The following is a 21641-nucleotide window of genomic DNA, read 5'->3' as shown; positions in this document are numbered from 1 at the left end:
TCTGCAGATAAAAGCAGATAAGCACAGAAAATACTAGTGAAGCAGATCAGACTTACAGTATTGACATATACACTTCAAGAGGTACAATCCAACTGAATACCTAGTATATGTTTTTTTCCTATCCCTGTGTGCAAAGAATATGGTTTCTTTTTACCATTTTCCAGATCAATATGCTCAAAGTATTGAAACTCAGCACAGTCTATGGTGGATTAAGCTGGGTGTCTGTTGTGTACTAAAGATTGTAAAAAGTACAGGGCCACAAGACAGTCTCTATAGTGTTAACTACTGCCCAGCCTACCCACCCACTCCTGCCCCCGCATCACTTTCCTTTACCAACATCTATACATTATAAATATATATGCAGAGAAAATTCTGTCAATCTATAATGAACCCTTTACAATTATCTAATGTTTAAGAAGTACAACTGTGGGAGGACAGGGGAACCCATGGCTGATGTATAAAATTTAAAACACATAATAAAAAAAATAATAATAAAAAAGTACAACTGTGGTGATGCATTATGTACCCCAATAAAACTTACATAGGGGTCGGAGGACAGAGCCAGCTACTAGATTAGACAGTGATGGCACATGCCCTTAATCCTATCACTCGGGAGAGAGAGCGAGCTGTCTGGATCTCTATGAGTTCAAGGCCACACTGGGAACAGAGTCAGGCATGGTGGCACATACCTTTAATCCCAACACTTGAGATCTTATGCCTTTGCTTGGGAAGCATACATACCTTTAATCCCAGGAAGTAAGATGAAAGGGCAGAGAAAGGTATGTAAGGCATGAGGAAACAGGAACCCACTGTCTGGAGGTTGAGGATTTGTAGAGGTAAGAATGTGGCTGGTTTGTTCTGTTTCTCTGATCTTTCAGCTTTCACCCCAATATCTGGCTCCGGTTTTCTTTTTTTTTTTTTTATTAATAAGACCTTTTAGATTAGTGCTACATCCAACTCAAAGTTAGATAATCTCTAAATGTTAAGGTGTCCTACCATTTGTCATCTTTCCCTTGAGAAGGGGGAAAACTCATTAGTCGAGCTCTGACAGTCAGTGAAGACTGGCTACATCAAGTATGGCATATAACTAACTCTACTTCCTGCTCAGGAATTACAAGTAGGATGACTAGAAGGACACTGTGCTCCCATCTGAAGAGTGAAAATGCAGATAAAGTATCCACTACTGTGTGACTCCCTTGCTATATCCACACATTGTGGCTTCTAGCATGTAAGAGATCTACCACTTCAATAGTTATCTCAAGTGAGAATGGTAACCCTCAGAAATTAGCACTAAAATACACGTGGGCTGATGACAGGAAACAAGAATGGCATTTTAAAAGGCAACTTCAAAAAAGTAGCACCGGGCTGGGGAGATGGCTCAAAAGTTAAGAGCACTGGCTGCTCAGAGGTTCCAAATTCAATTCCCAGCAACCACCAGGTGGCTCACAACCATCTACAATGATCTGGTGCCCTCTTCCCGCACACAGGTATACATGCAGACACAATACTGTTGGGGTGGTACTGTGTTCCCCAAAATATTGTGCACCCTAATAAACTTATATGGGTCAGAGAACAGAACAGCCACTAGATACAGAGGCTAGAAAATGGTGGCACACACGCCTTTAATCCTATCACTTGGGAGGCAGAGATCCATCCAGATCTCTGTGAGTTTAAGGCCATACTGGAAACAGCCAGGCATGACTCACGCCTTTAATCCCAGGAAGTTAGGGCAGAAAGCAGAAAGGTATATAAGGCGTGAAAACCAGGAAGTAGGTGGGTTAAGCTATTAGGCTTTTGAGCAGCAGTTCAGCTGAGACCCATTCGGATGAGGACACAGAGGCTTCCAGTCTGAGGAAACAGGATCAGCTGAGGAACTGGTGAGGTGAGGTAGCTGTGGCTTGTTCTGTTTCTCTGATTTTCCCAATACCTGGCTCAGGTTTGTCTTTATAATAAGACCTTTTAAGACTCATGCTACACACTGTATACATAATAAATAAATAAATCTTTTTTAAAAAGCAGCACTGTAAGTTATTTTGAGTGCTCTGACCAGAATTATCAGCCATAGCTCAGCTTTAAGCAGACCATCACAGAGTATCTAAAACCACCACCTATGATTAATTGGACAGGCAAAGATACTGTTCCAGATGAGGTCACTATACAGTGTTAAACTGGTCCAGCTCATGCAGTGGTAAAAACCACATCAAGCAATCTTAAAGTACTGAAATTCAAGAGCTGCAAAGTTGGCTCAGCAGTTAAAAGTATTGGCTGCTTTTCTAGAAGACCCAGGTTTGATTCCCAATACTCATATGGCAGCTCACAACCATCTGTAACTCCAGTTTGCTTCTGGCCTCAGTAGGCACTGCATGTGGCAAAACATGCATACACATAAAAGTTTTAAAACCTTAAAAAAAAAAAAAAAAACCACAAAACACCTGTATTTGTGGCCTAATAGGCCACTGTTTTGCAAAACCTTGATGAAAAGATTTTAACTAGAGATTAAATTCAAAACTTGACCATAAAGTTACTCTGTAATATAAATTACATCAGAGAACATTTCAAACCAACCAAAAGGAATATTATGCTTTCATCTGGTACTGAAAATATACAAGCTGGAGGTTAGAGAGATGGCTGAGCAATTAAAAGTACTTGCTGCTCTTCCAGAGGATGACTCATGTTCAGTAACCTGCATCCATATTGGGCTGTTTACATCCAGCCTCCATGGGCACTCCACATGCACATACTGTTTTAAAATGCAAGTTGAAATATAATAGCATACTCTTTGTATTAATATACATAAGTGCACACGTGACTTGAAAGGCTCTACAACAGACACCTAGTAAGATACCTGATCATCCCACTACCCAAGGATGACACCATTTTCGCAAATGTTTGCTCAAGTGGTTTCTCTGATCCCTTGTGGTTCACCTGTAAAAAAAAATTAAAACAGTATGACTTTCTATTTAGATAGATAGTGATACCAGGAAATTAACAAGGAAATGCTAAGCTTTAAAAGGAAGTCATCTGAACCAACTCTGTAGGATCTATGGAAAAGTAATCAAAGTTTACAGCAACCTACAAAATATCCATCAAGAAAAAGCCACCTTCTAAGTTGCAAGAAACCTCTGCAGTATATTTTCCTTCCTCTTCCACCATAAGGGTGATGAATTTTGTTGTAAATAGGAGCCTTGTTTTTAGCTCCCTTCATCAAACCAGTAGAAGCAGATAAGACCTGATGTACATGTAACTATACACACCTGAAGAACTAAACTATCTCTGTGTGTTGTAACTGCACGAAGGTCAAAAAACATTGGTCTCATTGTAAAAGCTACAAATGAACTATGGATATCTAGGGCAAGAGCTTCTTTCAGGATAGAGACATAAAATAGACCACCTAAAGCCTGAACAAATCAAGTGATGCTCTTTAGAAAGTAGGGACATTCAAAAGCAGCAGTATATATAAAAGACTTCAGAAAGCTACTTCCAGACTCAAGCAAGAAACATATCTAGAAAAATCTGACTACTACCAACATCACCACCTGTTGCTCTTTAGCCTTCAAATATGCCTGGCTGGCTAACTGGTAAACTATGCCCAGTACAGAACCAGTTTGTAAAGAATAGAGGATGGGTTGTTCTTTTGTTTTATTTTGTTATTTTGTCTTTTTTCAATTCCTAGAATTCAATAAATTCTGCCAAAACATTTGATGAACATATTAAAAGAGAGTCTTCAGTAAGCATGCACAGTGAGGAAAATCTTTGCAAAAGAGTCTGGAAAAGTGTAACAAGTGCATCACTATAATTTTTAACAATAAAAAAAACCAAAACAACAAAAAAAAAAGTACAACTAGCTCTGGGAAGGAAACTGACTCCAGTGTTGCAACATTATAATAATAAAAGACATAATTTTTAAAGAAAATCAGTCATACATAGAAAGAGGAAAAATGGTTTATCCAGTATACCAGAATTTAAGAGATAAAACAATCAGTGATAAGAGGGAATTTCATTACTGCAAATGCATGTATTAAAACAAACAAAACTAGCTAGTGGTGGTAGCAACATGCTTTTAATTCTAGCATTCATGAGGCAGAGGCAGGCAGAGCTCTATGAGTTCAAGGAGGACATAGATTCAATTCCCAGCAACCACATAGTGGCTCACAACCAACTGTAACAACAGTCGCAGGGGATCTGATGATAGCTTCCAGCTCCTGTGGACACCATACACAGACTCTGAACACATAAAGAAATACAGATGACATACTTATACACATGAAAATAAAGAAATATTTAAAAATAAAGGAAGGAAAGAAGGAAAAGCTTCAATAATCTAACTTTACACATTAGAGAGCTAGAAAAACAAAGTAAACCCAAAGCTGGCAGAAGAGGAGGAATGACATGATTAACACAGAAATGAAACTAACGGGGGAGACAACCAAACACTGGTTCCTGAAAACATTGACAAGCTTGCTTACAATGAACAAGAAAAAAAGACGACTCAAATTACTAAAACCAATAATGGTAATGAGGACACTGTTAATAATTTTTAGAAAAATAAAAATTATAACAGAATATGATGGATACTCATACCAAAAAAAGTGCAACTTAGAGTTGAACAAATTTCTAAAAAAAATATAATCTACTAAAACTGAATCTGAAGAAACAGAAAACTAGAACAGAAAGTTGGATGTTGTGGCTCACACATGTAATACTAGCACTTGGGAAGTTAGGACAGAAAAAAAGATAATAGTTCAAGGGTAGCCTGGGCTAACAGTTAAAACCTTGCCTCAACCTCACCATCTTCCCCCTCCACAAAAAGAAAATCTAAACAGATCAGTAAGTAGGAAAGAGACTGAACTGGTATTTAAAAAAAAGCCCCAGACCAGATCTTCACTAATCAATTTAACCAAAAGGTTAAGGATTTAATAAAAATTAGTACCACCTTTCTTTAAACTCCTTCAAAAACTAAGAGGGTAGGTATGCTCTTTAATTCATTCATAATAACCAAAAGGTAGAAATAATCCAAATGTCTACCAATTCATGAATAAACAAAATGTCTTATATTCCTCCAATAAGATATTATTCAGTCTTTAAAAGTAATGCAATTCTGATAGACATAGATGACTCTTTAAAACATTATACTCAATGAAACAAGTAAAACACAGAGGACAATAATGTATGCATCTTCATATATGAGGAACATAAAAACAGACAAATTTAGAAGAATCAGAGAGTAAAACAGAATCACTAGGAGCAAGGCGAAGGTGGTAAAAGAAAGACCATTTACTAGGATCACAGTTTCTGTGTGGTCTGCTGAAAAGTTGTAGAAACATTAATTTAAAAATCAATTTTCCTGTTAATTAAAATGCTTTTGCTTTGTTATTCCTCCCAAATAACATTCAAACCTACCAGATTAATTATGACTTGCTTTCCATAAATAATTACTTGTGAATCAAAATGCCTTTGGAAACCATCCATCTAGAAGAGAGACAGAGGTATATAGTTTATTCAACTACATTATATGATTACTTACCATAGTTCTTAAAGTACCTCCTTAACTATCCCATTTTTTTTTTTTTTAAGATTATTTATTTTATGTATGAGTGCTCTATCTACATAGACAACTGCATGCCAGAAGAGGGCATCAGATCCCACTAGGGATGGTTGTGAGCCATCATGTGTTGCCAGGAATTGAACTCGGGGCCTCTGGAAGAGCAGCCAGTGCTCTTAATTGCCAAGTCATCTCTCCAAGCCCGAACTCTCCCATTTTTATGCTTAACAAAATGCCAGGATGAGGACTATGCTTTCTGGATATTGGAAACACCCTGAGGTAAATGGTTGTTACAGCCATTTTATACTGCGCTACAGTATCACTATTTGAAACCTGAATGCAAATTTGAGAGATACACTACATTCTATAAACCTCATTGAGATCTCCCAAGTGCTCATCTGCCATTACACTCAGTAAGTCTTCATTCTAATACTTGTAACATGTAATTGGAGGCAATTTGTTCTTACAGCCCAGGAGAAGGGGCTTGAAGAAACTGAATTCTGACTTGTGGGGAACAAATATATATTCTATATACAAATCTAAAAGCATCTTGGGTTCTGTGTGACCAGGGCCCTCCCCAGGCAAGCTGGGCTCTCATATCACCTCTACCCTTCACACAAAATAGGTTCTATTTTAACCAGTGAAAAATTCAGGAAGATACATACATGATTTGCTACTTTGTTGATCTGTGGTTGTGGTTTGTACTTTAGATTTGGTCTTTGTGACCAGAAAACAGGTATTGATCCTCGAGTCTAAAAGAAAAGAGAAATATGAAAAGAAACATATACAAACTAGTTTCCTCAACCTAATTATTGTAAATAGTACAGATATTAACAGCTTTGCAAAGAAAAACAAAACAAACAAAAATAATCTACCAGCTACAAAAGTCTATATGCACCCTCTTAAATTACCGATTTTGCCAGGTGTGGTAGCATATACCTTTAATCCCAGCACTGGGAGGCAAAAGTAGGCAGATCCAAGTTTAAGGCTAGCGTGGTCTACATAATGAACTTCAGGACAGCCAGGACTACATAGAGACCCCATCTCAATAAATAAAGTTCTTGGTTTATGGAAATATGCTTAAAAAGCACTTTCCCTTCCCAGTGTTAACACACATGGCATCTGTATAACAGTAAGTTCTGTGAGTTCTAAATATATATATTATATAGTATGCAATATGAAAAAAATAGAAAATTGCTTTACTCATTCTCAAAGGAATGTATTTATGAACATCTGAATTTGTTTAGCTACTGATACTCTGGGGTAGGAAATACTGCACAACTCCACCAGAGGCAATAGGTGAGCAGGACTGAGTAAGGCAGGAAAAGCCAAGTAAATGCTATCAACTTGTGCTATCATCATCGCCTTAGGTAGGATCTAAGGTTTACAGTGGTGAACTGCTAAACTTCCATAAACCTCACACTTGCCTCCCTCTTCTTTTTGGGGGGATTTAAAGGCAGGAAGTATTCATAAGACAGCACCAGATTAATAATCCTTTATCAGCTGAAAATTCTCCACACTGTACACAAAGATAGTATTTAAAAAAGAAGGAAAGATTGGTCTGGCAGTAAACACATGTAATCCTAGCATTGGGGATATAAAGACAGGAGGATCTGGAGTTCAAAGTCATATAACCAATTATATAGTAAGTTTAAGATCAGCCAGTGATACATGAAACCCTGTTTCAAAAAACCTGAAGAGAAGGAAGAGGAAGAGAAGAGGAAGGAAGGAAGGAAGGAAGGAAGGAAGGAAGGAAGGAAGGGAGGGAGGGAGGGAGGGAAAAGGGAGAAAAGGGGGAAAAAGGAAAGGAAAGTCAAAGAAAAAAGGAAAGAGGGAGAGGAAAATTTCAACATGACAGAAAATGGAAGATCAAGTAGAAAAGGCCAAATGATGACCACCAGACACATGCACTTGCCTGTACAAATGAAGCCCTGTTCCCATTGTAGTGCACGATCTGTTCTGTTTCTACAAAGTTAGCTGCATGGCCTTCAGAATCAATTCCTAATATTTGGTACAAAAGACATGTATAAAAAAATCATTAACTCAAGATAACTTAAGTTATTATCAACTCAGTTCACATTAATTGATAAGTACTCATAATATTAAGTTCAAACAAATAGATAATAATTATAAAATTAAAAGAAGCTTGCTTATGTAGGCTTAAAGAATTAAGATTTATCTATATAAACAAGAAGCTAGTAGATTTTTTCATACTATAAAGATCCTCAAAAAATGGTCCCCTTTGAAGAAAAGAAAGTCAAGCATGCCTACAAATCCTATTTTGAAGTTAAAACTATCATTTTTTGTGATTATAGTTGGTAATAACACTAAATGAAAATGTGGTTCACTGCATCAATAGTACTGAGTTGCAATGTAAAGAGTCCCTAGAAGATATTTAATTATCAAATAAAAAAAATGTATCTGATCCTAAATATCTATGACCATGAACATGTCCATGAAACCTAGTTTGAAAGCACAGTGTAATGTACTTACCAAAGACTACATTGGTTAGGCCTTTCTGAAGTACTTCCCTTCCAGCTTGTTTATATGATTTATTGTTACTAAAAGTCTTCTAAGCAAAAGCAATTTCCAAGGTAGCTCTGATCCAGATTACCAGAAAGATTATCAGAAAGAAATACATGGATTTTTAACTCCCCAATATTTAAAACACTCTTTTTCTGACATATTTCTAAAATAAAGCATTTTGAGTTACTGTTATCAGGATGTCTGTAACTATATATACACGTAGATAATCAGAAGGAAGCAAATTTACTGTGCTACACTAGCAATGGTATCACTTCTCAAAGCTAAATTACTTTCAGAAGCACAGGCTACATTTGTTTCCTTCTGTGGTGGTTTGATGAGGAATGCCCCCCCCCCCATGGGCTCATATTAGGGAGTGGCACTACTTGAGAGGGATTAAGTGTGACCTTGTTGAAGTAGGTGTGGCCTTGTTGGAGGAAATGTGTCACTGGGAGGATGGGTTTTTGGGGTTTCAAAAGCCCAAGCCAGTCTCAGTGTCTCTCTTCTTCCTGCTACCCCAGACTGGGATGTAGAACTCTCAACTACTACTCCAGTACCATGTCTCTCTGTGTGCCATCATGATGTAATGGACTAAACCTTTGAAACTGTAAGCAAGCCCCAACTGAATGCTTTCTTTTTATAAGAGTTGCTGTGGTCATGGTGTCTCTTCACAGCAACAGAACACTAAGACACCTCCCATAATTCCCCTTAAGGAACAAGATGCAGTTATTTTAAAAAGAGAAAAGATGAGGAAGAAGGGAAACCAGGAAAGAGGGAGATATCATTATGAAAAGACTTCCAAAATATATTAAAATTTTTTAATAAACCAAGATGTAGGAAAACATGTATAAAATATAACCACTGTCTATAAAAGGAAAACATATCTTTATTAATATAAAGTTACAGTGTAGGATAAGAAACTAATATCTGGTTATTTAGCAAGTAAGAACCAAGCAGATTAAATGGAAAATTTCTATAATTCTAAAAATAAAATTTATATTTAAAATGTGTATTCAATGCTTAACAATCCAAGAAAATATAGTTAAGGAGATGCTAACAATAATTTGGTTGAGGCCATTCTTAGTGGCCTTTTCCCAATGCTATAGCATCTGTAATAAGATTAGTCAGATATTCTCTATATAACTCTCTGGGCTCAAAATTACAGTTATTTGTTTAGTAGCATTTTCTTCTAATACATTATGGTTGAAAGCAAAACAAATTTTGGAGAATCTTCATATTCACAATAACTATAATACACATCTTAATAATTTGGTTGGAGCAAATTAGCGTATTTTTAGTGCAAAGCCTACAGAATGCTCAAAATGTAAACAAACATTCTACAAACTGAAGTTGTGAAGTAAAATGGTTACTTTTATACTTGTAAAGAGACCAAGAGTAATAAGAGAAATACCATCTGACATGAGTGTAAATTACTGAATACCACACTGAATTTAGCATATGTTCAGACACTCAATAAACAAACATGTAGCTGTTCTTAAACAATTAAAGGCTATTAATTACAGTAGCTAGAGAAAAGCACAGAAGAACTATTAATAATGATGTCAAAAATCATTAGAAAGGGTATCAAATAACAAGTAAGGTAAGTCATTTAAGGTAAGTGTTAAACAATGGAAGATATGGCCAAGTTATGCTGACATGAAATGATTCTTACCTCTTACATAATATCTCACACCAGCTCTGAAACAACTCCTTCTGGAGATGAGAATCCAATCAAAGTACTTTCCATTAATAGAACACGAGTGCATAGTAATAACTTAACTATATTAAGAAAAATCTAATGTAGGAATAGTTCTAGATTCAATAGAAATCTATTTACTGTAATAGGAATAAACTGTCTTTAGGAAGACAAAAAAAGACAGAATATGCAAGTCTTTCTGGTTTTTCATGATTATTCCCAAATCTTTAGCATCTTCATTTCCAACTGTAAAGTTTGTCAAGTCAATTCTCCTACAGTGACACATATACAGAATATTTAAGAACTTTGCTAGTGTTTCTATTTAATTTTTCGTTTCCATGATATCTTCAATTACTTTCTAAAAGTACAGAACCAGGTGTCAATTATCTCACCAAAAACCCTATTCGGAATGAAAACCAGAAATCTGAAAGAAATTAACCTTCAGATTAAGAAATGGAAAACAGAATAGGAGCTAGGAACATTGCTCAGTCCTGGGTTCGATCCCTTGTACTGTAAAACATAACTACTTAAAAATTAAATGAAGAAGGGGTAGAGAGATGGTTCGGTGGTTAAGAGCACTGACTGCTCATCCAGAGGACCCGGGTTCAGTTCCCAGTACTCACATGGCAGCTCACAACTCTCTGGAACTATAGTTCCAGGGAATTTGACACTATCCTCTAGTTTCCTTGGGCATCGGGCACATATGTAATGCGCACATGTACATGAAAGCAAAACATACACATAAAAGAAAATAAAAATTAAATAAAGAAAAAAATGAAATACAGCCGGGCACTTGTGGTGTATGTCTTTAATCCCAGGGCTTGAAAGGCAGAGGCAGTCAGAGCTTCATAAATTCAAGGACAGCCTGATCTACAGAGTTAGTTAGCTCTAGGACAGTTAGGGCTACATTGAGAAACCCTGTCTCTTAAAAAAAAAAAAAAAAAAAAAAAAGAGATCATACATATAATTTATACATATAAATTAATCACAACAGTTGATATATAAATATTTCAGATTGAAACAAATTAACTTTTTCTCTGGAATGTAAAAAAAAAAAAAAAAAAAAACCTAAAAGTGGAAAAAATAATGTAAAAAATATATAAAATGGTAGAGTGCATTCTAGCATGCATGAAGCCCTGGATACGATACCCAGCATGACAAAAATGTTATAACAGATGTAATAACACATGAATGTAATTTCAGCGCTCAAAAGTAGAAGGTTCAAGATCATATTCAGATGTGCAGAGTTCAAGGTTAGCCTGGGATTTCTCCAAGCCTTTCCTTCGATACTAGTCACTGAATTGTACAATTAAAACTGACTAAAATGGTGGCTTTTAGCAAAACCTATGTACACAAGTGCATCTCTGAAGCATGCTGAGCTTACTCCATCTGGCTCTATAATTGCCATTGAGAAAGAGACCTGCTGTGGAACAGCACTGTAAACATGTATTACTCTCACTGGCCTATAGCTGGGCAGTAAGAGATTATTGGGTGGGAAAATTCTGGGAAGGGTGGAGTTAGAGAAGTTGCCAGGAGATGCAGAAGAAGCAAGACATGCTGGAAAACAGGTAAAGCAATGTGGTGGCACATAGATTAATAGAAATGGGTTAATTTAAGTTGTAAGAGATAGTTAGTACTAAGTCTGAGCTGTCGGCCAAGCATTTATAACTAATATGCCTCGGTGTCAGTTATTCAGGAACTGGTGGGTGGGAAAGAAAATCTGCAAACAGGGACCACTCACTTCATTCCTTTGCTTGACTCTCTAGTTTTGCCACTAAACAATGCATTTATTCTGAATAGCTTTTTACTTTTTTTTTTTTTTTTGCATGAAAGGCATTACAGTTAAGCATTCCTGAAGCCTTGCATGCTCTGTATGTTTGAGACTCATTCACTACTACAATTATTTAATTATCCTCTGCATAAACATACTACTGGTTGGTGTTTTGTTAGGGTGGAGAATATCAAACTATTAACCTTCCTGCCTCAGCTTTACACAGGGCTGAAATTACAGGCATACACCACCACATCAGAAAGGATATACTAGTTTATTTGTCCAGTCTACTGTTGATAGACATGCAAGTTGTTTCTGGATTCTGCTGTCATAACCAGTTTCAACAAACATTTCTTTGTGTGAGCCTGTGGACATGGATCAAATCATATCCACCATCTGATACTATCAGAAAATGTCAATGGACTTGAGAATTATTTTAACTTATTCTCTTTACCCACTCTTGATACTTTCGAGTTTATCCAACTCATGGAAGAATTAAGAGGCTAACAAGTTTTATTGTTTCACTGGCCATATTGTTTATTTTTGCTAATTTATTTAGGTTTGCCATGTTTGCTATATGTAACATCTTTTTCTTAATATAATTTTATTCACTCATTATAAAGCATAATAAAATAATCCAAAAGCCTGCCATCCAACTTCAGAATACAACCAAGTCTCAACTTAGCCATTTCTTCTCCTTTCTAGACAGCTGAATTTATGCCCAAAAATAATGACTTTTAACAAGTTTGTGGCAACCATTCTCTGTCTTTCTATACCTATAATCATCACTTAAAAAAGAAACCTGCATTTGAGCTTTATGAAAATGACACTACACTACAGCCTTCTAAACCTGTCATTCCTCCCCATGAGTTTCCAGAGTTATCCCAGAGCAATTTGTTCCTCTTCAGAGTTGTGTGTAATCTGAAAAGGACAAGAACACAGAGACCTAATTCCTTTATTCTATGGGGCTCACTATTTTGTTATAAAATGCTGCTATGAACATTCTTTTAAATAATTCCTAGTATGAATGCGTTAGGAATTCAAACAAGAAGCACTGGCAAATTCTCAAGAGATCAAATTCTCAAGAAGTGCTAACGAGCCCGGAATTCCCATCTGGACCAGAGGTGAGTGCTAGCCAGAGAGGCAACTGCCCTTGGGTCCCACCACTGGACACAGGCCATCCCGGGAGGACCTGACCAACTTGGCCCCAGTTTCCTGCCAACTGGCGGGCCCTGCTGGAAGGCTCCCCTTTTCCAAGACTGCTGGCAGACACTGCAGTCTCCACACTCTGCCCCCACACTCATCTGCTGGAGACCCCAGCCACTTCCTGAGAATCAGAGACCAGCCCCAAGTTCTGCCCTGGAACTCCCATCTGGACCACAGACCAGAGGAACTCACATCTGGACAAGAGGCGCTCCCATCTGAACAAAATAAGGAGACCCCAGGGACTTCCCGAGACTCAGAGTCCAGCCCCCCAGCTCCTATCTGGCCAGCACTCTCATCTGGACCAATGCTGCCATCTGGCCCAGAGCTTCCATCTGGACCAGAGAGAGGTTCCCTAAATCTGTCAACTCTCTCTGGAGCAAGTACACTGACATGTTAGTATACATGAGTGACCCCAAAAATTCAACCAAAGAACTGATACAGCTAATAAAAACCTTCAGCAACATTGCAGGATACAAGATCAACTCAAAAAAAAATCAGTAGCACTTCTATATACAGTAGACAAACAGGCTGAGAAGGAAATCAGAGATACATCACCCTTTACAATAGCCACAAATGATATAAAATACCTTGGGGTTATGCTAACTAAGCATGTGAAGGACCTACATGACAAGAACTTTAAGTCCCTGAAAAAAGAAATTGAAGATGTCAGAAAATGGAAAGATCTCCCATGCTCATGGATAAGCAGGATTAACATAGTAAAAATGGCGATCTTACCAAAAGCAATCTACAGATTCAGCGCAATACCCATCAAATTACCAACACAATTCTTCACAGATCTGGAAAGAATAGTACTCAACTTCATATGGAAAAACAAAAAACCCAGGATAGCCAAAAGAATCCTCTACAATAAAACAACCTCTGGAGGCATCACAATCCCCAACCTCAAGCTCTACTATAGAGCTACTATAATAAAAACAGCTTGGTACTGGCATAAAAACCAACATGTGGACCAATGGGATCGAATTGAAGACCCTGACATTAACCCGCACACCTATGAACATGTAATTTTTGACAAAGCAACCAAAAATGTACAATGGAAAAAAGAAAGCATCTTCAACAAATGGTGCTGGCATAACTGGATGTCAATGTGTAGAAGGCTGCAAATAGATCCATATCTGTCACCATGCACAAAACTTAAATCCAACTGGACCAAAGACCTCAACATAAATCCAGTTACTCTGAACCTGACACAAGACAAAGTAGGAAGTAGTCTTGAACGCACTGGCACCAGAGATCACTTTCTCAATATAACACTAGTAGCACAGACACTGAGAGAAACAATCAATCAATGGGACCTGTTGAAACTGAGAAGCTTTTGTAGTGCAAAGGACACGGTCAACAAGACAAAGCGACAGCCTACAGAATGGGAAAAGGTCTTCACCAACCCCACATCTGACAGAAGGCTGATATCCAGAATATATAAAGAACTCAAGAAATTAGACATCAAAATGCCCAACAGTCCAATTAAGAAATGGGCTATAGAACTAAACAGAGAATTCTCCACAGAGGCAGTTCAAATGGCTGAAAGACATTTAAGGAATTGCTCAACATCCCTAATTATCCAGGAAATGCAAATCAAAACGACTCTGAGATACCACCTTACACCTGTCAGAGTGGCTAAGATCAAACACTCAGAAGACAGCTTATGCTGGAGAGGATGTGGAGCAAGGGGAATTCTCCTCCCCTGCTGGTGGGAATGCAAGCTTGTACAGCCACTTTGGAAATCAATATGGTGCTTCCTTAGAAAATTGGGAATCCATCTCCCCCAAGACCCAGCTATAGCACTCTTGGGCATATACCCAAGGAATGCTCAATCATACCACAAGGGCATTTGCTCAGCTATGTTCATATCAGCACTGTTTGTAATAGTCAGATCCTGGAAACAACCTAGATGCCCTTCAACTGAAGAATGAATAAAGAAAATATGATACATATACACAATGGAGTACTACTCAGCAGAAAAAAACAATGACATCATGAGGTTTGCAGGCAAATGGATGGATCTAGAAAAAATCATCCTGAGTGAAGTAACCCAGACTCAGAAGGACAAACACGGTATGTACTCACTCATAGGAGGATACTAGATGTAAAACAAAGATGACTAGACTGCTACACAACTCCAGGAAGGCTACCTAGAAAATGGGACCCTAGGAAAGACCCAAGGATCACCCAATGACAGAGAAATGGATGAGATCTACATTAACAACCTGGATGACAGTGGGAGTAATGAAGGGCAAGATTTGAGAGAAAGCAAGCTTAGGGGAGCAGGAGATCCCAGCTGGATCAGACCATGATAAATGAAGACCACATGAGAACAGGAATAGGCAGAGTGCTCGAGAGGTCCCCAAAAATCCACAATGATACATCCTCTGTAGACTGCTGGCAATGGTCGAGAGAAAGCCTGATTTGACCTAGTCCGTTGATCAGATGGCTAAACATCTTAAGTGTCGTGCTGGAACTCTCGTCCAATAACTGATGGAAGTGGATGCAGAGATCCTCAGCCAGGCCCCAGGTGGAGCTCCAGGTGTCCAACTGTCGAGAAAGTGGAAGGTCTGCAAGAGCATGAATTGTTGAATCCAAGATTGCAAAAAGCACAGGGACAAATAGCCAAACGAATGGAAGCACATGAATTATGAACCAAAGGCTATGGAGCCCCCAGCTGGATCAGGCCCTCTGGATAAGTGAGACAATTGAATAGCTTGATCTGCTTGGGAGACACCCAGTCTGTGGGACCAGGATTTGTCCTTAGTGCATGAGCTGGCTGTTTGAAAGCTTGTGCTTACACAGGGACACTTTGCTCAGCTTGGAAGGAGGGGACTGGACCTGCCTGTACTGGATCCACCAGGTTTAAATGAATCCCCAGGGGTGCCTTGATCCTGGAGGACATGGGAATGGAGGGGAGGGGCTGGGAGGAAGGTGTGGGTGAGGGTGGGAGGGGAGAGAACAGGGGTACCCATGGCTGATGTATAAAATTTAAAACACATAATAATAAAGAAAAAAAAAAAAAGTAGTGCTAACAAAGTTGGGGATTTAGCTCAGTGGTAGAGCACTTGCCTAGCAAGTACAGCCCCTGGGTTTGATCCTCAGCTAAAAAAAACAAAACAAACAAACAAAAAAGAAGTGCTAAGGATCACTGCTGTCTGTCACCACAAAATTCACTGATGGTTCCTTAAGCTCCCAAAGCTTTCTTCAAAAGTCACAGCACCAGAGAAGATTCCAAGGCAGTATTATTTCACTTGCTTGCCCAAATTAACTATTTTGAGACAGGACACAAAGATAAAATCCATTATCCTGCTGCTAGAGAGTTAAATCAGGTAGAAAATATGACTGCCTTTATGACTCATTTTCCTCTAATTACAGAAAGAGTATGTGTGCATGCAAAGACACACCAACCACTAAAATGAGATAATTTTAGAAAAATGAATGAATTCACTACTCTTTATCCAGAGTTAGACCCAGGCCCACCTAACCCTACTTCCCAGGAGACCCAATCCACACCCTCCTCAATTCCCACCACTAATGGCTAACAATGTTGCTTCATATTTCACTGAAAAGGCGTATATGCTCCTATGACATATTACCCACTGAACCTACAGCCAGGCCAGAATTTCCTCCTTGCTCATACACTCAAAGCCTTATTCCAGTATGCACCCTTACCATTCCCAACTTCTCTAAAACCTTTCTTACCAGACTGTTAATCTCCTCATTTGGGGAGGGAGGACAGGGGCAGGAACATAACCTTCTTCCTGAATTGTCATATCTAACCACTAGCATGTCTCAGCTGTTGATACCCTCTTCTTAGAAACACTGTCTTCACTTGTTTACAGGACATTACTTTCACTTGCTTTGACTTTCCCTCATTGGTCTATGTTAGTATCTGCATAAAGCTTGGAGCAACCCTATGATCTGCCCTTTCAGTTCACTCCCTGTGGTTCATTTTTAGAAGTCTTTTATGTAGCCTAATGCCTACAGTACATGGCTCTAGCATTTTCTCATGATGTAGAAACTCTTTCCAACAGTACATCTCTCACTCTCTTTAGAGTATATATCTCTATTTCTCCCTTTAGTAATCTCATCCCATTTCATGGACTAAAATGGTATCCTAGCACTGATGAGATGGCTCAGTGGATAATCAAGTCACCTGTCACCAAGCCTGCAGATCTGAGTTCAATCAATCCCTAGAACTCACAAGGTGGAAGGAGAGAACAGACTCCTAAAAGTTGCCCTCTGACTTCCACAAGTGTGCACATGCACACAAAAATTAAATAGATGTTGTAAGAAAGAAAGAAATGCCATCTACCCTGACCACCCACAAATTTACATCTGTAAGGCCAGAAAGATGACTCAAATGGGTTAAGTAAGGTACTTTCTACCAAGCCTACAAGGAACTCAATCCCCAGGACTCACATGGCAAAACCAAGAATCTGGCACCTGAAGTTGTCCGTTGAACTCTCCACATGCATCATAAGGAGTATGCCATCTCACAAAACAAAAAGAAATTAAGTCTCTAGTATGAACTCTCCCCTCAATTCCAGTTCTATTAATCTGGCTCCTCCCTCACATCTTCATTCACCTATTGAAATGCTGAGCTTCACAAATCTCAAAGGACGGTTTCCTTCCAGTTAACATGACAAGAACCTTACATTTCCACCAATCTCTTTCATATTCCGTATAGTCAGAAAACCTAGTTAGCTCAATTTTTCCAAAGATACCTACCCAACAACATTGACACCTTCTTGGTTCTTGGAGAAATCCACTCTCACTGTCATGACTTTGTCTCCACCTTACTCACACTGGGCCAACTGCTGTCAGAGGGGTGCTGCCTTACTATGCAAATCGTCTGCTCAACCTCTACTCTCTCAAAGTACGTTTTCATCGTATGTGAAGTAAAAGTCACAACCCTACCATGCACTACAGAGCCCTGAATAATCTGTATTAAGAACCTCATGAACACATCTCTCCCCACCTACAGTGTACTACACTAAGATATACTTATTGATCTCTGTAAATATGAAACCTAGAAATACATTCCCAGTTAAGAAACTACACTAAATAAAGTCCATTTCAAGCTTTAAATCCAATATTAGATAGGTAAACTAATTAGAAAGCTGCTTAGAAAACAAGCCTAAGATCATATTTGATTATTGTTGCAGGATATTTTATCACACTGTGTGAAGATGTGTCACTGTTTTACTTTGCCTGCTTAAGGCACTTGATTGGTTTAATAAAGAGCCAAAGGGCCAATAGCTAGGCAGGAGACGTTAGGTAGGACTTCAGGGCAGAGAAATGAAGTCAGGATGAATCTAGACACATAGGAGATGGCAGAGAGACAAAGAGGGAGTTGGATATACAGAATGGAGGAGAGGTAAGAGGCCACATGGCAGAACATAGATTAATAGAAGCAGGTTAATTAAGTTATAAGAGCTAGGTGGGAACAAGCCTAAGTTAAAGACAAAGCTTTCATAATTAAGTCTTCATGTCATTATTTGGGAGCTGGCAGTCCCCAAAAGAAAGTCCTACTATAGATTATTATTTGTCCATTCATAATCTCATTTTGAAAACAAAATAGAAACAATAGGTCCAGATCCTTGAAAACTACTTAAAACATATCTGTTCTTATTTTATTCTTAGGAGTACTTTTAAAAACTTGGTGGAGGGTAGGGGTAGGAGCAGAGCTGAAGATGTAGAATACATGTCGAGCATGCAGAAGGCTTGAAATCCTTGGGAGATAGAGGCACAAAGATCAGAAGCTCAAGGTTATACTTGGCTACATACTGAGTTTGGGGCCAGTCTAGGATATATAAGACCTATGTAAGAGAAAGGAAGGTATTACAAAATATTTGATTACACTGTGTAATGATATGTCACTGTGACTTGTCTTAATAAAAAGTTAAATGGCCAATAGCTAGGCAGGAGGTACAGGAAGGACTTCTGGACTGAAAGAGCTCTAGGAAGAAGAAAGGGGGAGTCACCAGCCAGATTCAGAGGAAGAGGACATGCAGGAGGAGAGGGGAAAGCCACAAGCCACTTGGCAGCAGAGATGAATAGAAATGGGTTAATTTAAGTTGTAAAGCTGGTTAGAAAAAAAAAGCATAAGCTAAGGCCGAGCTTCCATAATTAATAATAAGTCTCTGTGTCCTTTTTTTTTTTTTTTGTGAGCTGGTAGCCCAAAGAAAATTCCATCTACAGGAAAGAGAGATAGGAGAGGAGAGAGGAGCAGGGGAGGGGAGAGGGCAGAAAAGAGAGGAGAGTTAGACTGGGGATGAAGACAACAGACTAAACAAGGGCTTTACCTTGAGATTTTTCTCATTTTTTTTTTATTTCCCCATAACTTTAAAAAACACTTCCTCCATTGTGGTGATATATGTAAATAATTTCCTAAATCCATAATTTATCCTTACATGGATAATATTTTACTAGCTGATTCAAATGAAGATAATTTAGAAACAATGTTTCAAGAACTAAAGAAAATTTTGCCTTGTTGGGAATTACAAATTGCTCCTGAAAAGATACAAAGAAGAGATTCTATTATTTAGGATATAAAATAGGTCTACAAAAAATTAGACCCCAAAAGGTGCAAATTAGGAGAGATCTATTACAGATTCTTAATGATTTTCAGAGATTATTCGGAGACATTTCCTATCTACGGACTGCTGTTGGGGTAAAAAATTATGAACTAAGTAATTTGTTCAAAACCTTAGAGGCTGACAAGGTCCAAGAGAATTATCAGATGAAGCTGAGAGAGAACTGGCCTTGGTAGAAATGAAAATACAGGATGCACATGTGGATTGTGTGGATCCAAAGCTTGATTGCATTTTGCTTATTTTACCATCTAAGCATTCTCCTACAGGAATTTTATTGCAGAGGAATATATTGGTATAAGAGTAAGAGCTAGATAACGGTAGGCCTGAGCTAATGGCCAAGCAGTTTAAATAATATAAATGTCTGTGTGTTTATTTTTCAAATGGGTTGTTGGACTAACAGGGCTTGGTGGCACCTGGAGAGAAGCTCTCCAACTACAAATGGCGCCCAACGTGTTGGCAAGAGTTTCCACCTAAAACCTGAGAAAAAAGATTCTAAAATGGAGCTGAGCTAAAAAACAGCTTCCTAGTTGTCTCTCTCAAATTAGCGGCAGCTTGCTGGTTTGAGCTACTATGGCGGGTTCCTGGAGTGTGCGTCTTACCTGCAGTGTGGCAGGAATGAGGAATCTACAAACAGCACTTTACTCTGCTGCATGTTGGATTTATTTGCTAGTTTAGAAAAAAAAAAAGGTTTCTGGGCTATACACTGCTTTGATAAAACTGCTTCTGATAGTTGATGGTACACATGGCTCCAGACCCAGAGCTGGTGGTAAACTGTACCACCGCCATGTTGAGAAGCTGAAGTGGGCGGAGCCAGCAGCCACAGTGGTGTTTGAGTCTTACAAAGATGGATATTACAAAGAGAATCTGGTTTGTCTTGTCTTTGGGATTTTTAACTACAAAAAAAGATTTGATTGTAAAAGCTGTTGTGAATTTTAAAGGTACCTTGACTTCAAAATTTGGATATAAGGATATGTTGCTTTGGAAAAGAATCGCTGCTTTTGTTTCCACAGAAAGCCAGAGGCTATGGATTTGTTCCAGATTAAGATACATCAGGTTTGATCAGCCAAGACCATCTGAAAGGTCTCCAATGACACAATGGCCCAGATGATCCAACATCCAGAATGGTTTCAAGGCAACTGGCTCAGAGGTTTACCCTCATGGACTACTTCATAATCCTAAAATTTTCTTTATGTCCCCATAAGATACAGCGCCCCCCTCCAGCAGGAAGTAGTAAGAAAAACTACGCCCAAATTCCCAGCTGCCTTTGGAGACGGAATTGACTCACTTCTTCTCTAAACCCAAACACATTGTTTAAAAAAAAAAGGTTAAGAGATTCTTATGTCACAAATCAAATTTCTGGTGTGGGACAGAAAAAAAACCAATGTTTTTATTTAAAACTGGTTGATTACAAATGCGATCTCTTTAAAAAAAAAGGGGGGGGGATATGATATAGATATAATAGGATAAAAGGGTAGATTAAGGACAGGCAGGAAGTATAGGCGGGACAAGAGAGAAGAGAATTCTGGGAGGTGGAAGGCTGGGGGCGGGGGAGACACTGCCGGCTGCCACCGTGACAAAAAAGAGTTAAGGTACTGGTAAGCCATGAGCCACGTGACAAAGTATAGATTAATAGAAATGGGCTAAATATAAGAGTAAGAGCTAGACAATGGTAGGTCTGAGCTAATGGCCAAGCAGTTTAAATAATATAAATGTCTGTGTGTTTATTTTACAAATGGGTTGTTGGACTAACAGGGCTTGGTGGCACCTGGAGAGAAGCTCTCCAACTACATATTGGAATTGATATTTCTACCAAACAGAATAAAAAATTTAAAACTTATGTGGGAAAGATCTGAGTTGATTTTAAAAGGAAAATTGAGACTTCATTAATTAGCAGGAATAGACCCAGCAGAAATTAACTAATGATGAAACTGACAAATTATAGGCAGAACGTGAACCCTGACAAAGAGCTTGCAGTAATTTTCTGGGAGAGATAAAGAATATCTCAAAAGTGATAGAATTAAACTTATAAAGAGAACTAACTGGATCCTGCCTCACATTGTATGGGAAACACCAATATCTGGAGCCCCTACATTTTATACAGACACAAACAAACAAGGAAAGGGAGGTTACAAATCAGAATTTAAAGTGGTTCAAAGTCTTTATAATTCAGCTCAAAAATTGGAATTGTATGCTATTCTGATAGTATTAATAGATTTTTTGGAATCTCTCATCATAGTTACTGACTCTCAATATGCTGAAAGAGTGGTCTTACATATTGAAACAGCAGAATTTATCCTT

The 21641-nt window shown here is 38.4% G+C and overlaps 1 protein-coding gene across 2 annotated transcripts in view; it reads right to left on the bottom strand.

Annotated features, from left to right (window-relative positions):
- Positions 1-21641, bottom strand: part of Sacm1l (SAC1 like phosphatidylinositide phosphatase) — an 83943-nt gene that overhangs the window by 23024 nt on the left and 39278 nt on the right. For both annotated transcript variants that reach the window (XM_036192879.1, XM_036192880.1), the window contains 5 exons: positions 9738-9839; positions 7458-7543; positions 6208-6294; positions 5401-5469; positions 2846-2925 (listed from right to left, as the gene is read on the bottom strand). In XM_036192879.1, coding sequence (XP_036048772.1) covers positions 2846-2925; positions 5401-5469; positions 6208-6294; positions 7458-7543; positions 9738-9839 — 424 coding nt within the window. The remainder of the gene's footprint in view (positions 1-2845; positions 2926-5400; positions 5470-6207; positions 6295-7457; positions 7544-9737; positions 9840-21641) is intronic.

This window comes from Onychomys torridus, chromosome 7 (genome assembly GCF_903995425.1).
Source record: "Onychomys torridus chromosome 7, mOncTor1.1, whole genome shotgun sequence".
Classification (NCBI taxonomy): domain Eukaryota; kingdom Metazoa; phylum Chordata; class Mammalia; order Rodentia; family Cricetidae; genus Onychomys; species Onychomys torridus.
The sequence above is the reverse complement of the archived record's forward strand: the minus strand, read 5'-3'. Positions and strand labels throughout refer to the sequence as shown.